Raw genomic sequence first — 11,934 nt, 5'->3', positions numbered from 1 at the left:
CAATTCAAGAGAGATATTGACAAGCTGGAATGTGTCCAGAGGAGGGCGACTAAAATGATCAAGGGTCTGGAGAACAAGCCCTATGAGGAGCGGCTTGAAGAGCTGGGCATGTTTAGCCTGAAGAAGAAAAGGCTGAGAGGAGATATGATAGCCAGGTATAAATATGTGAGAGGAAGCCACAGGGAGGAGGACGGAGCAAGCGTGTTTTCTGCTTCCTTGGAGACTAGGACGCGGAACAATGGCTAGGACGCGGAACTACAAGAGAGGAGATTCCATCTGAACATTAGGAAGAACTTCCTCACTGTGAGAGCCGTTCAGCAGTGGAACTCTCTGCCCCGGAGTGTGGTGGAGGCTCCTTCTTTGGAAGCTTTTAAGTAGAGGCTGGATGGCCATCTGTCAGGGGTGATTTGAATGCAATATTCCTGCTTCTTGGCAGAATGGGGTTGGACTGGATGGTCTATGAGGTCTCTTCCAACTCTTTGATTCTATGATTCTATGATTCTAGGGGTTCGAACGGGAGTCCCCCAGCACCACCTTCTGGGTATGGCCCTCCAGGAAAGAACAGTCACTGTAAAGCCATGCCTTCAAGTCCATTCCCAGCGAGACGACCCGGAAGGACACCATGGTCAATGGTATCGAAAGCCGCTGAGAGATCCAAAAGAACCAACGGGGACAAACTCCCCCTCTCTAGCTCTCTGCAAAGGTCTTCCACCAAGTGAGTGAAGGTACTGCAAGTCCCATCATCCAGTACCTTCACTATCCTCCTGAGACCACTGTGAGTCATATAAATAACTGATAAAGACCAACCTTGATACACAATTCCTTTCTCAAATAAACCGGGCAGTGCCGGGTCCCCAAGCTAGTAATATAAAATAAGATAAGATAAGATAAGAATAAAACTTTATTTATATTCTGCTCTATATTCCCGGAGGGACTCAGGGCAGGTTCCAAACATAAAAGGCAAACGTTCAATGTCCGAATACAACAATAAATCCATACTAACAAAATCTAACAACCCAACATATAAACATGAATTATGTCTTAACAACTAAAATTAAATAAAAACACAGCCTGTAATAACAGACAGAAGACAAAACATTGACGAGAAGCAACAATTTCCCATGACTCCCTAGGGTGCTCACCAACGGCATCTGTGATAAGTGTTCCCCCAGTTTCAGGTGACTCCCCAATGAAGTCAAATCAAATCAAGACCAGCATAAGGAGAGTGGGGTACAGTCTCATAAAAGCACTGTATATTAAATTCTAAAAGGCTGAGAAAGAGAGGTAACCCTCTGTGTGTTCCTGCCTCCAATGAGGTCACCAAAGGTGCACAGGCACCACATAATCCCCGCTCTCCACAAGGAACATCTCAACATTCAGTGAAAGACATAATCCCCTTCCCAGCAAAGCCTTTCCCACAGTGCTGGCATTCGTAGGGTTTCCGTGCTGTGTGGAATCTCAGGTAACGCTTCAGGTCGGCCTTTCCAGCAGAGCCTTTCCTACAGGGCTGGCATTCGTAGGTTTCTCTCTTGTGTGGACTCTCAGGTGATGCTCAAAGTTTGCCTTATGAGCAAAGCCTTTCCCACAGTGTTGGCATTTGAAGGGCTTCTCTCCTGTGTGGACTCTCAGGTGACGCTCAAAGTTTGCCTTCTGAGCAAAGCCTTTCCCACAGTGCTGGCATTTGAAGGGCTTCTCTCCTGTGTGGACTCTCAGGTGACGCTCAAAGTTTGCCTTCTGAGCAAAGCCTTTCCCACAGTGCTGGCATTTGAAGGGCTTCTCTCCTGTGTGGACTCTCAGGTGAAGCTCAAAGTTTGCCTTCTGAGCAAAGCCTTTCCCACAGTGCTGGCATTTGAAGGGCTTCTCTCCTGTGTGGACTCTCAGGTGACACTCAAAGTTTGCGTTCTGAGCAAAGCCTTTCCCACAGTGCTGGCATTTGAAGGGCTTCTCTCCTGTGTGGACTCTCAGGTGATACACAAGGACCCTCTTATGAGCAAAGCCTTTCCCACAGTGTTGGCATTTGAAGGGTTTCTCTCCTGTGTGGACTCTCAGGTGACACTTAAGGTGTCCCTTATGAGCAAAGCCTTTCCCACAGTGCTGGCATTTGAAGGGCTTCTCTCCTGTGTGGACTCTCAGGTGACACTTAAGGTGTCCCTTATGAGCAAAGCCTTTCCCACAGTGCTGGCATTTGTAGGGTTTCTCTCCTGTGTGGACTCTCAGGTGAAGCTCAAAGTTTGCCTTCTGAGCAAAGCCTTTCCCACAGTGCTGGCATTTGAAGGGCTTCTCTCCTGTGTGGACTCTCAGGTGACGCTCAAAGTTTGCCTTCTGAGCAAAGCCTTTCCCACAGTGCTGGCATTTGAAGGGCTTCTCTCCTGTGTGGACTCTCAGGTGAAGCTCAAAGTTTGCCTTCTGAGCAAAGCCTTTCCCACAGTGCTGGCATTTGAAGGGCTTCTCTCCTGTGTGGACTCTCAGGTGACGCTCAAAGTTTGCGTTCTGAGCAAAGCCTTTCCCACAGTGCTGGCATTTGAAGGGCTTCTCTCCTGTGTGGACTCTCAGGTGATACACAAGGACCATCTTATGAGCAAAGCCTTTCCCACAGTGTTGGCATTTGAAGGGTTTCTCTCCTGTGTGGACTCTCAGGTGACACTTAAGGTGTCCCTTATGAGCAAAGCCTTTCCCACAGTGCTGGCATTTGAAGGGCTTCTCTCCTGTGTGGACTCTCAGGTGACACTTAAGGTGTCCCTTATGAGCAAAGCCTTTCCCACAGTGCTGGCATTTGTAGGGTTTCTCTCCTGTGTGGACTCTCAGGTGAAGCTCAAAGTTTGCCTTCTGAGCAAAGCCTTTCCCACAGTGCTGGCATTTGAAGGGCTTCTCTCCTGTGTGGACTCTCAGGTGACGCTCAAAGTTTGCCTTCTGAGCAAAGCCTTTCCCACAGTGCTGGCATTTGAAGGGCTTCTCTCCTGTGTGGACTCTCAGGTGAAGCTCAAAGTTTGCCTTCTGAGCAAAGCCTTTCCCACAGTGCTGGCATTTGAAGGGCTTCTCTCCTGTGTGGACTCTCGGGTGACGCTTAAGGTATCTCTTATTATGTTTGTAATAACAGACAGAAGACAAAACATTGACGAGAAGCAACAATTTCCCATGACTCCCTAGGGTGCTCACCAACGGCATCTGTGATAAGTGTTCCCCCAGTTTCAGGTGACTCCCCAATGAAGTCAAATCAAATCAAGACCAGCATAAGGAGAGTGGGGTACAGTCTCATAAAAGCACTGTATATTAAATTCTAAAAGGCTGAGAAAGAGAGGTAACCCTCTGTGTGTTCCTGCCTCCAATGAGGTCACCAAAGGTGCACAGGCACCACATAATCCCCGCTCTCCACAAGGAACATCTCAACATTCAGTGAAAGACATAATCCCCTTCCCAGCAAAGCCTTTCCCACAGTGCTGGCATTCGTAGGGTTTCCGTGCTGTGTGGAATCTCAGGTAACGCTTCAGGTCGGCCTTTCCAGCAGAGCCTTTCCTACAGAGCTGGCATTCGTAGGTTTCTCTCTTGTGTGGACTCTCAGGTGATGCTCAAAGTTTGCCTTATGAGCAAAGCCTTTCCCACAGTGTTGGCATTTGAAGGGCTTCTCTCCTGTGTGGACTCTCAGGTGACGCTCAAAGTTTGCCTTCTGAGCAAAGCCTTTCCCACAGTGCTGGCATTTGAAGGGCTTCTCTCCTGTGTGGACTCTCAGGTGACGCTCAAAGTTTGCCTTCTGAGCAAAGCCTTTCCCACAGTGCTGGCATTTGAAGGGCTTCTCTCCTGTGTGGACTCTCAGGTGAAGCTCAGAGTTTGCCTTCTGAGCAAAGCCTTTCCCACAGTGCTGGCATTTGAAGGGCTTCTCTCCTGTGTGGACTCTCAGGTGACACTCAAAGTTTGCGTTCTGAGCAAAGCCTTTCCCACAGTGCTGGCATTTGAAGGGCTTCTCTCCTGTGTGGACTCTCAGGTGATACACAAGGACCCTCTTATGAGCAAAGCCTTTCCCACAGTGTTGGCATTTGAAGGGTTTCTCTCCTGTGTGGACTCTCAGGTGACACTTAAGGTGTCCCTTATGAGCAAAGCCTTTCCCACAGTGCTGGCATTTGAAGGGCTTCTCTCCTGTGTGGACTCTCAGGTGACACTTAAGGTGTCCCTTATGAGCAAAGCCTTTCCCACAGTGCTGGCATTTGTAGGGTTTCTCTCCTGTGTGGACTCTCAGGTGAAGCTCAAAGTTTGCCTTCTGAGCAAAGCCTTTCCCACAGTGCTGGCATTTGAAGGGCTTCTCTCCTGTGTGGACTCTCAGGTGACGCTCAAAGTTTGCCTTCTGAGCAAAGCCTTTCCCACAGTGCTGGCATTTGAAGGGCTTCTCTCCTGTGTGGACTCTCAGGTGAAGCTCAAAGTTTGCCTTCTGAGCAAAGCCTTTCCCACAGTGCTGGCATTTGAAGGGCTTCTCTCCTGTGTGGACTCTCAGGTGACGCTCAAAGTTTGCGTTCTGAGCAAAGCCTTTCCCACAGTGCTGGCATTTGAAGGGCTTCTCTCCTGTGTGGACTCTCAGGTGATACACAAGGACCCTCTTATGAGCAAAGCCTTTCCCACAGTGTTGGCATTTGAAGGGTTTCTCTCCTGTGTGGACTCTCAGGTGACACTTAAGGTGTCCCTTATGAGCAAAGCCTTTCCCACAGTGCTGGCATTTGAAGGGCTTCTCTCCTGTGTGGACTCTCAGGTGACACTTAAGGTGTCCCTTATGAGCAAAGCCTTTCCCACAGTGCTGGCATTTGTAGGGTTTCTCTCCTGTGTGGACTCTCAGGTGAAGCTCAAAGTTTGCCTTCTGAGCAAAGCCTTTCCCACAGTGCTGGCATTTGAAGGGCTTCTCTCCTGTGTGGACTCTCAGGTGACGCTCAAAGTTTGCCTTCTGAGCAAAGCCTTTCCCACAGTGCTGGCATTTGAAGGGCTTCTCTCCTGTGTGGACTCTCAGGTGAAGCTCAAAGTTTGCCTTCTGAGCAAAGCCTTTCCCACAGTGCTGGCATTTGAAGGGCTTCTCTCCTGTGTGGACTCTCAGGTGACGCTCAAAGTTTGCGTTCTGAGCAAAGCCTTTCCCACAGTGCTGGCATTTGAAGGGCTTCTCTCCTGTGTGGACTCTCAGGTGACACTCAAAGTTTGCCTTCTGAGCAAAGCCTTTCCCACAGTGCTGGCATTTGAAGGGTTTCTCTCCTGTGTGGACTCTCAGGTGATGCTCAAAGTTTGCGTTCTGAGCAAAGCCTTTCCCACAGTGCTGGCATTTGAAGGGCTTCTCTCCTGTGTGGACTCTCACGTGACACTTCAGGTTTGGCTTCTGAGCAAAGCATTTCCCACAGTGTTGGCATTTGTAGGGTTTCTCTCCTGTGTGGACTCTCAGATGAATCTCAAGGTCTGGCTTCCAAGCAAAGCATTTCCCACAGTGCTGGCATTTGAAGGGTTTCTCTCCTGTGTGGACTCTCAGGTGACACTTAAGGACTCCCTTCTGAGCAAAGCCTTTACCACAGTGCTGGCATTTGTAGGGTTTCTCTCCTGTGTGGACTCTCAGGTGACGCTCAGAGTCTGCCTTCTGAGCAAAGCCTTTCCCACAGTGCTGGCATTTGAAGGGTTTCTCTCCTGTGTGGACTCTCAAGTGACGCTCAAAGTGTCCCTTCCAAGAAAAGCATTTCCCACAGTGCTGACATTTGTGGGTTTGGAGATGTCAGGCAAGATGCAGCTTGCGCCTAATATGGCGGCTGCCCTTCATGCTGGCTTTTGTGGCCCACCAGTTATCCCCTATAAAGAAGGACAAGGATAGACAAGTGTGAATCCAGACATTCAGGGAAGAAGAACATTTTGTAGGGCTGATGGGGACACGAGAATGGAGGAAGAAGTGGAGAGTAGTCAGGCGTGCAGAGGACGGAGGGGTGAGGGACTACAGCAAGAAGAATCAGGACACCCAATAGGCTTGTCAAAACTGGAAGCGGGAAGGATGGGTCTGCAGGCCAATGAGGTGGTGGTCGGTTGAGGGGGTGAGAAGAGGGCAACTGGGCTGATAGCCTTGGGCCAAATGTGGCCTTGCTCTTGGGATGACAAGCGGGGACACTCTCCTCTCAGGGTCCCATTTCCGCCTCTCTGTGCGCATATGCTCATCCTTACCAGAGTATACCCATCCACAAACATGGGCATGCATTTAGGCAAAACCACAAGACCAGTGTTAACGGGTTGTGATTACTCTGAAGGACACACGAGTGGACCTGAGAGCCCAGGGCTGCCTGGGAAGGCTTCGCTTTCTGGACTCTTGTGGGCCTTCCCAGAGGCACCTTCCAGACCCAGAGAAGGACTGGTTGGGAATTGCTCACTGTTGCTAAGGGGAACCCCTTGATGTTCCTGGAAAACAAGGACCTGAGCTGAAGAGGACATTCAAGGTTGAGGAACTGAAAGGGCCCTGACTCTCCTGAGGAAAGGGAATGCTTTGGAGGTCCTTACGCAGGAAGGCCACATTCTCATAGGTCTCCATCATGAGCTCCTCATACAAGGCCCTCTGCTTCTTGCCCAGCAACCTCCATTCCTCCTCTGTGAAGTAGATGGCCACATCTTTGAAGTTCAAGGTCACCTGCAACAGAAAATAGGTGCCACTCAGGGAACGGCTTCTCCAAACTGGAGGGGAACGTTGGTGCCTCCCAAAGAGTGGCCGGATTGCTCCAGAAGGCAGACGAGAGCAGGACATGTTTGGCCCTTTTCCCATTTCCTTTTAAAGAGGAGTACACGAGGGAAAAGACCAGAGTTCGGTCTGGATTCCTGATGAGCTAGATTGCATACGGGAAAGGAGATGTCACTTGGCAAGGGGATGCTCTTCCCCATCTGCATGACGCATTGGCAGAACTCTCGGGCCGAGGATGGGATTTGCAGTCCATACAGTGAAGACCTTCCACCGAAAGAGACACTTCCCATCCCGTACGTTCAGGCAAGGCAACCACAAACGGAATCCTTCGCAACGACTGCCTTCCGTGGAGCTGAAGACACCAGTTCTCCCAGTCGGGCCTCCTTCCTCCAAAGGGGTCTTTCCCCCCCAGCCCCAAACCCATGAGTCCTTGGGAGGAACGGTTGGTGGTCCCAGTTGAAGACCCCCCCCCCCAAGGGCCCTATCTTGAAGAATGAAAGAATGAATGAAAGAAAGAAAGAAAGGAAAGAAAGGAAAGAAAGAAGGGAGGGACAGAGGGGGGAAGGAAGGGAAGAAGGGAGGAAAGAAGGAAGAAAAAAAGGAGGGAAGAAAGGAAGGAAAGAAGGAAGTGAGAGAGGGAGGAAGGAAATCAAGAACAGAAAGGAAGAAGGAAGGAAGAAAGGGAGGGAGGGAGGAAGGAAAGGAGAGAGGGAGGGAGGAGAGAAATGAAGAAGGAAAGAAGAAAAGAAGGAAAAAAGAAAGAAGGAAGGAAGTCAGGTAGGAAGGAAAGGAAGGTAGGAAGGAAGAAGGGCAGGAGGAGAGAAATAAAAAAGAAAAGAAGGAAGGAAAGGAGAAAAGAAGAAAAAAGCAGGAAGGCAGGTGGGAAGGAAGGAAAGAAAGAAAGAAAGAAGGAAGAGGGGGAAGGAAGGATGGAAGGAAGAGAAGAAGGGAGGAAGGAAGGAAGGAAGGAAGAAGGGAGGGAGGAAGAGAGGAAGGAGAGAAATAAAGAAGAAAAGAAGGAAGGAAAGAAGGGAAGAAGGAAGGAAGAAGGGAGGGAGGGAGGAGAGAAATAAAGAAGAAAAGGAAGGAAAGAAGAAGGAAAAAAGAAGGAAGGCAGGTGGGAAGGAAGGAAGGAAGGAAGGAAGGAAGGAAGGAAAGAAAGAAAGAAGGAGGAGGAGGGGGAAGGAAGAACGGAAGGAAGGAAGAGAAGAAGGGAAGGAAGTAAATGACTGAAGGAAGGAAGGAAAGAAGAAAGAGAAGGAAGGAAGGAGGGAAGGAAGGAAGGAAGGAGGGAAGGAAGGAAGGAAGGAGGGAAGGAAGGAAGGAAGGAAGGAGGGGAAGAAGGAAGGAAGAAGGGGGCGAGAGAAGTAAAAAAGGAAGGGAGGAAGAAGGAAGGAAGGAAAGAAGGAAGGAAGGAAGGAAGGAAGGAAGAAGGGAGGGAGGGAGGGAGGGAGGGAGGGAGGAGAGAAATAAAGAAGAAAAGTAGGACGGAAAGAAGGAGAAGGAAGGAAAGAAATGACAGAAGGAAGGGACTTGGCTAACCTGTCCCGGGGGCATCTTTCTTGCACCTTCTTCCACAGAGGAGGAGTTCACTGGGTTGTCTTCTCTCCGTGTGTCTGGAGACTCTGCAGGCCAAGTTCGGACTCAGGCACACCTGCAGGGAGTACACATGGAGGTGCTTCACGCAGGCATGCGGCCATACACAGACCACCAAGAGACAACGAAATCACTCCCAGAGCAGATCAAGCCTGAGGTTTCCCTAGATGTCAGAATAACTGAGGCTATGGTCATGTGGACCCCAAAACACCTGCATCTAGAAGGACACACAGGACTGAGCCCAAGGCAGGAGTGGCAAGCGGTTGATGGACTACAATTCCCAGCACACACACACCCCCCCCCCCCAAATTTGTCAGGCTACCCAAGAGGCCTATGGGAGCTGTAGGTCATCAATATCTGGAAAGCCACAGAATGACCACATGTTTAGAGTGGCTTGTAGGTCTTCTCCTGAATGTGCAGAGAGTACATTATCATCAGCATATTGGAGTTCTATAACAGACATTATTGTGAACTTGGTTTGGTCTTTCAGTCTGCTGAGGTGAAAGAGCTTGCCACCAATAATATATTACACATCTGGTTATATCGGTTTCCTTCCACTTACATTCCAGCCCTCTGGAACTCCCTCCTTCCTTCAGGTTTCCTTCTAATAGGTCTGAATAACTGTTACATCCAACCAAACCTTTAAAGACATTTTGCTCTTACTTTACACCAGAAATATAACATTTCCTAAACGATCCGGCCCTTTCAGCACGTGCATTTTTATATCCCCATGCTTTTCAAGCGTTTTGAGGTAAAATCCTGAGGTAAAATTCCTTCAGGTTTTGTTCTCAGGGACCTGAATAACGCACCAGAGTACCATGAAGCCTCACAGGCCCCTTCTACAATCCAGATGATCTGCTGTGAACTGAGTTATACAGCAGTGTAGACTCCTATAACCCAGTTCAAAGCAGATCATGTGGAGTATCTGCTTCAATAATCTGGGTTATGTGGCAGCATAGGCCTCCAACTCTTTTCATAGGTGCCCTCAGCTTCTCTCCATGGCGACGAAAATCCTGACTGAGAAGAACGTTCTTTGCAGCCTTATTATGGAAGGAATGTGTATGGTTCCTCTCACATTTCAGGGGCAGAAGTCAAGGGCTGGCTCTACACAAGAGAAGGAACGCGGTTTGAGGCCGCCAAGATACTTAGAAGGAGGAAATGGCGGTGTCCTGGGTTTCATTCCGGATTTCCTCCCGAATCCTGAGGTAAATTTCCTTCAGGTTCTCTTCGCATAGGCCTGAATCACGCCAGAGCATGATGAGGCCTTGTCAGGCCCCAACTCCGGGCCCTTCCTTCCTTCCTTCCTTCCTTCCTTCCTTCCTTCCTTCCTTCCTTCCTTCCTTCCTTCCTTCCTTCCTTCCTTCCCTCCCTGCTTGCTTGCTTGCTTGCTTGCTTGCTTGCTTGCTTGCTTGCTTGCTTGCTTCCTCCCTCCACAATACCTGCTTCGAATTGACTTATCCTCGGCCCCTTCCACACAGCTGTATCAAACTGGGTTATATGGCAACTTGGACTCAGATAACCCGATTCAAGGCAGGTCTTGTCACAGCCTTGGGTTCCCTGGCTGTGTGGAAGGGAACTGAGCCCACACTGCCACCTCATCCTATTCAGCGCCTCAACTGCCAGACAAAACCCAGATTACGGTAAACTCCAGTAAATAGAGCTATAAATATATGAAATTAGGGTAGAATCATAGAATCAAAGAGTTGGAAGAGACCTCCTGGGCCATCCAGTCCAACCCCATTCTGACAAGAAGCAGGAATATTGCATTCAAATCACCCCTGACAGATGGCCATCCAGCCTCTGCTTAAAAGCTTCCAAAGAAGGAGCCTCCACCACACTCCCTCCGGGGCAGAGAGTTCCACTGCTGAACGGCTCTCACAGTCAGGAAGTTCTTCCTCATGTTCAGGTGGAATCTCCTCTCTTGTAGTTTGAAGCCATTGTTCCATTGCGTCCTAGTCTCCAGGGAAGCAGAAAGGAAGCTTGCTCCCTCCTCCTCCCTGTGGCTTCCTCTCACATATTTATACATGGCTATCATATCTCCTCTCATCCTTCTCTTCTTCAGGCTATACATGCCCAGCTCCTTAAGCCGCTCCTCATAGGGCTTGTTCTCCAGACCCTTGATCATTTTAGTCGCCCTCCTCTGGACACACTCCAGCTTGTCAACATCTCTCTTGAATTGTGGTGCCCAGAACTGGACACAATATTCCAGGTGTGGTCTAACCAAAGCGGAATAGAGCATGGGGAGCAGGACTTCCCTGGACCTAAACACTATGCTCCTATTGATGAAGGCCAAAATCCCATTGGCTTTTTTTGCCGCCACATCACATTCCTGGCTCATGTTTGACTTGTTGTCCACGAGGACTCCAAGATCTTTTTCACACGTACTGCTCTCGAGACAGGCCTTATTGTCCCCCATTCGGTCTCTTTGCATTTCATTTTTTCTGCCTAAGTGGAGTCTCTTGCATTTGTTCCTGTTGAACTTCATTTTGTTACTTTTGGCCCATCATCTCTCTCATCTGTTCAGATCGTTTTGAATCCTGCTTCTGTCCTCTGGAGTTGTGCCGTTACGCGCAGACGCTTTCAAATAAAACGTTGACGTGCTGCTCTCTATGTCTGGGCGAAACTGCTGGGGTCTTTCTTTAGGCAGATTGAGCTTTCTGGAATAACTGAGTCCACTTCAAGTTTGAAACATCAAACAGGGTATTTATTCGCAAAGTCCTGGTAGACTTGGCTCCGCTTATCAAGGTTACAAACAGTCAATGAGTAATAAACTCCATCTATATTAATAAACTCTATATTATTAATTCTATATTAATAAATAGGAGCTTTTTTGTTGAGTTCCAGGGCCAGAGAAGCAGATGGCGGAAACAGAAGAACGGCTGCCTCAGGGGAGCGTGCTTGCTCCATCCATGTTCAACATCTACACAAATGACCAGCCACTGCCAGAAGGGACAGAGAGTCTCATCTATGCTGATGATCGTGCCATTACTGCTCAAGCAGGGAGCTTTGAGACGGTAGAACAGAAGCTCTCCGCAGCTCTAGGTGCTCTTACTGCCTATTACAGGGAAAACCAACTGATCCCTAATCCATCTAAAACACAGACATGCGCCTTTCACCTTAAGAACAGACAAGCATCCCGAGCTCTGAGGATTACCTGGGAAGGAATCCCACGGGAGAATTGCAGCGCACCCAAATACCTGGGAAGAGTCACTCTGGACCGTGCTCTGACCTACAAGAAGCACTGCCTGAACATCAAACAAAAGGTGGGTGCTAGAAACTATATCATATGAAAGCTGACTGGCACAACCTGGGGATCACAACCAGACACAGTGAAGACATCTGCCCTTGCGCTATGCTACTCTGCTGCTGAGTGTGCATGCCCAGTGTGGAACACATCTCACCACACTAAAACAGTGGATGTGGCTCTTCATGAGACATGCCGCATTATCACGGGATGCCTGTGCCCTACACCACTGGAGAAATGACACTGCTTAGCCGGTATCACACCACCTGACATCCGCCGGGAAGTAGCAGCCAATAGTGGAAGGACCAAGGCAGAGACATCTCCAGCTCATCTTCTGCTTGGGTATTAGCCAGCACGTCAACGACTTAAATCAAGACATAGTTTTCTTAGATCTATGGAGACACTCGCTGGAACACCCCAGCAA

The 11,934-nt window shown here is 49.2% G+C and overlaps 1 protein-coding gene and 1 pseudogene across 1 annotated transcript; both read right to left on the bottom strand.

Moving 5' to 3' along the window:
* Positions 1–923: 923 nt before the first annotated feature.
* Positions 924–3,165, bottom strand: LOC137095864 (zinc finger protein 227-like; annotated as a pseudogene).
* Positions 3,108–5,722, bottom strand: LOC137095863 (zinc finger protein 845-like; the record flags this gene model as incomplete). The annotated part of the gene is made up of 1 exon (XM_067463188.1): positions 3,108–5,722. A coding segment is annotated over one exon (2,238 nt), but the record flags the coding sequence as incomplete, so codon positions are not given.
* Between the last annotated feature and the right edge of the window lie 6,212 nt (positions 5,723–11,934).

This window comes from Anolis sagrei, chromosome 1 (genome assembly GCF_037176765.1).
Source record: "Anolis sagrei isolate rAnoSag1 chromosome 1, rAnoSag1.mat, whole genome shotgun sequence".
Classification (NCBI taxonomy): Eukaryota; Metazoa; Chordata; class Lepidosauria; order Squamata; family Dactyloidae; genus Anolis; species Anolis sagrei.
Note: the sequence above shows the minus strand (reverse complement) of the source record. Positions and strands in the feature narration are given on the sequence as shown.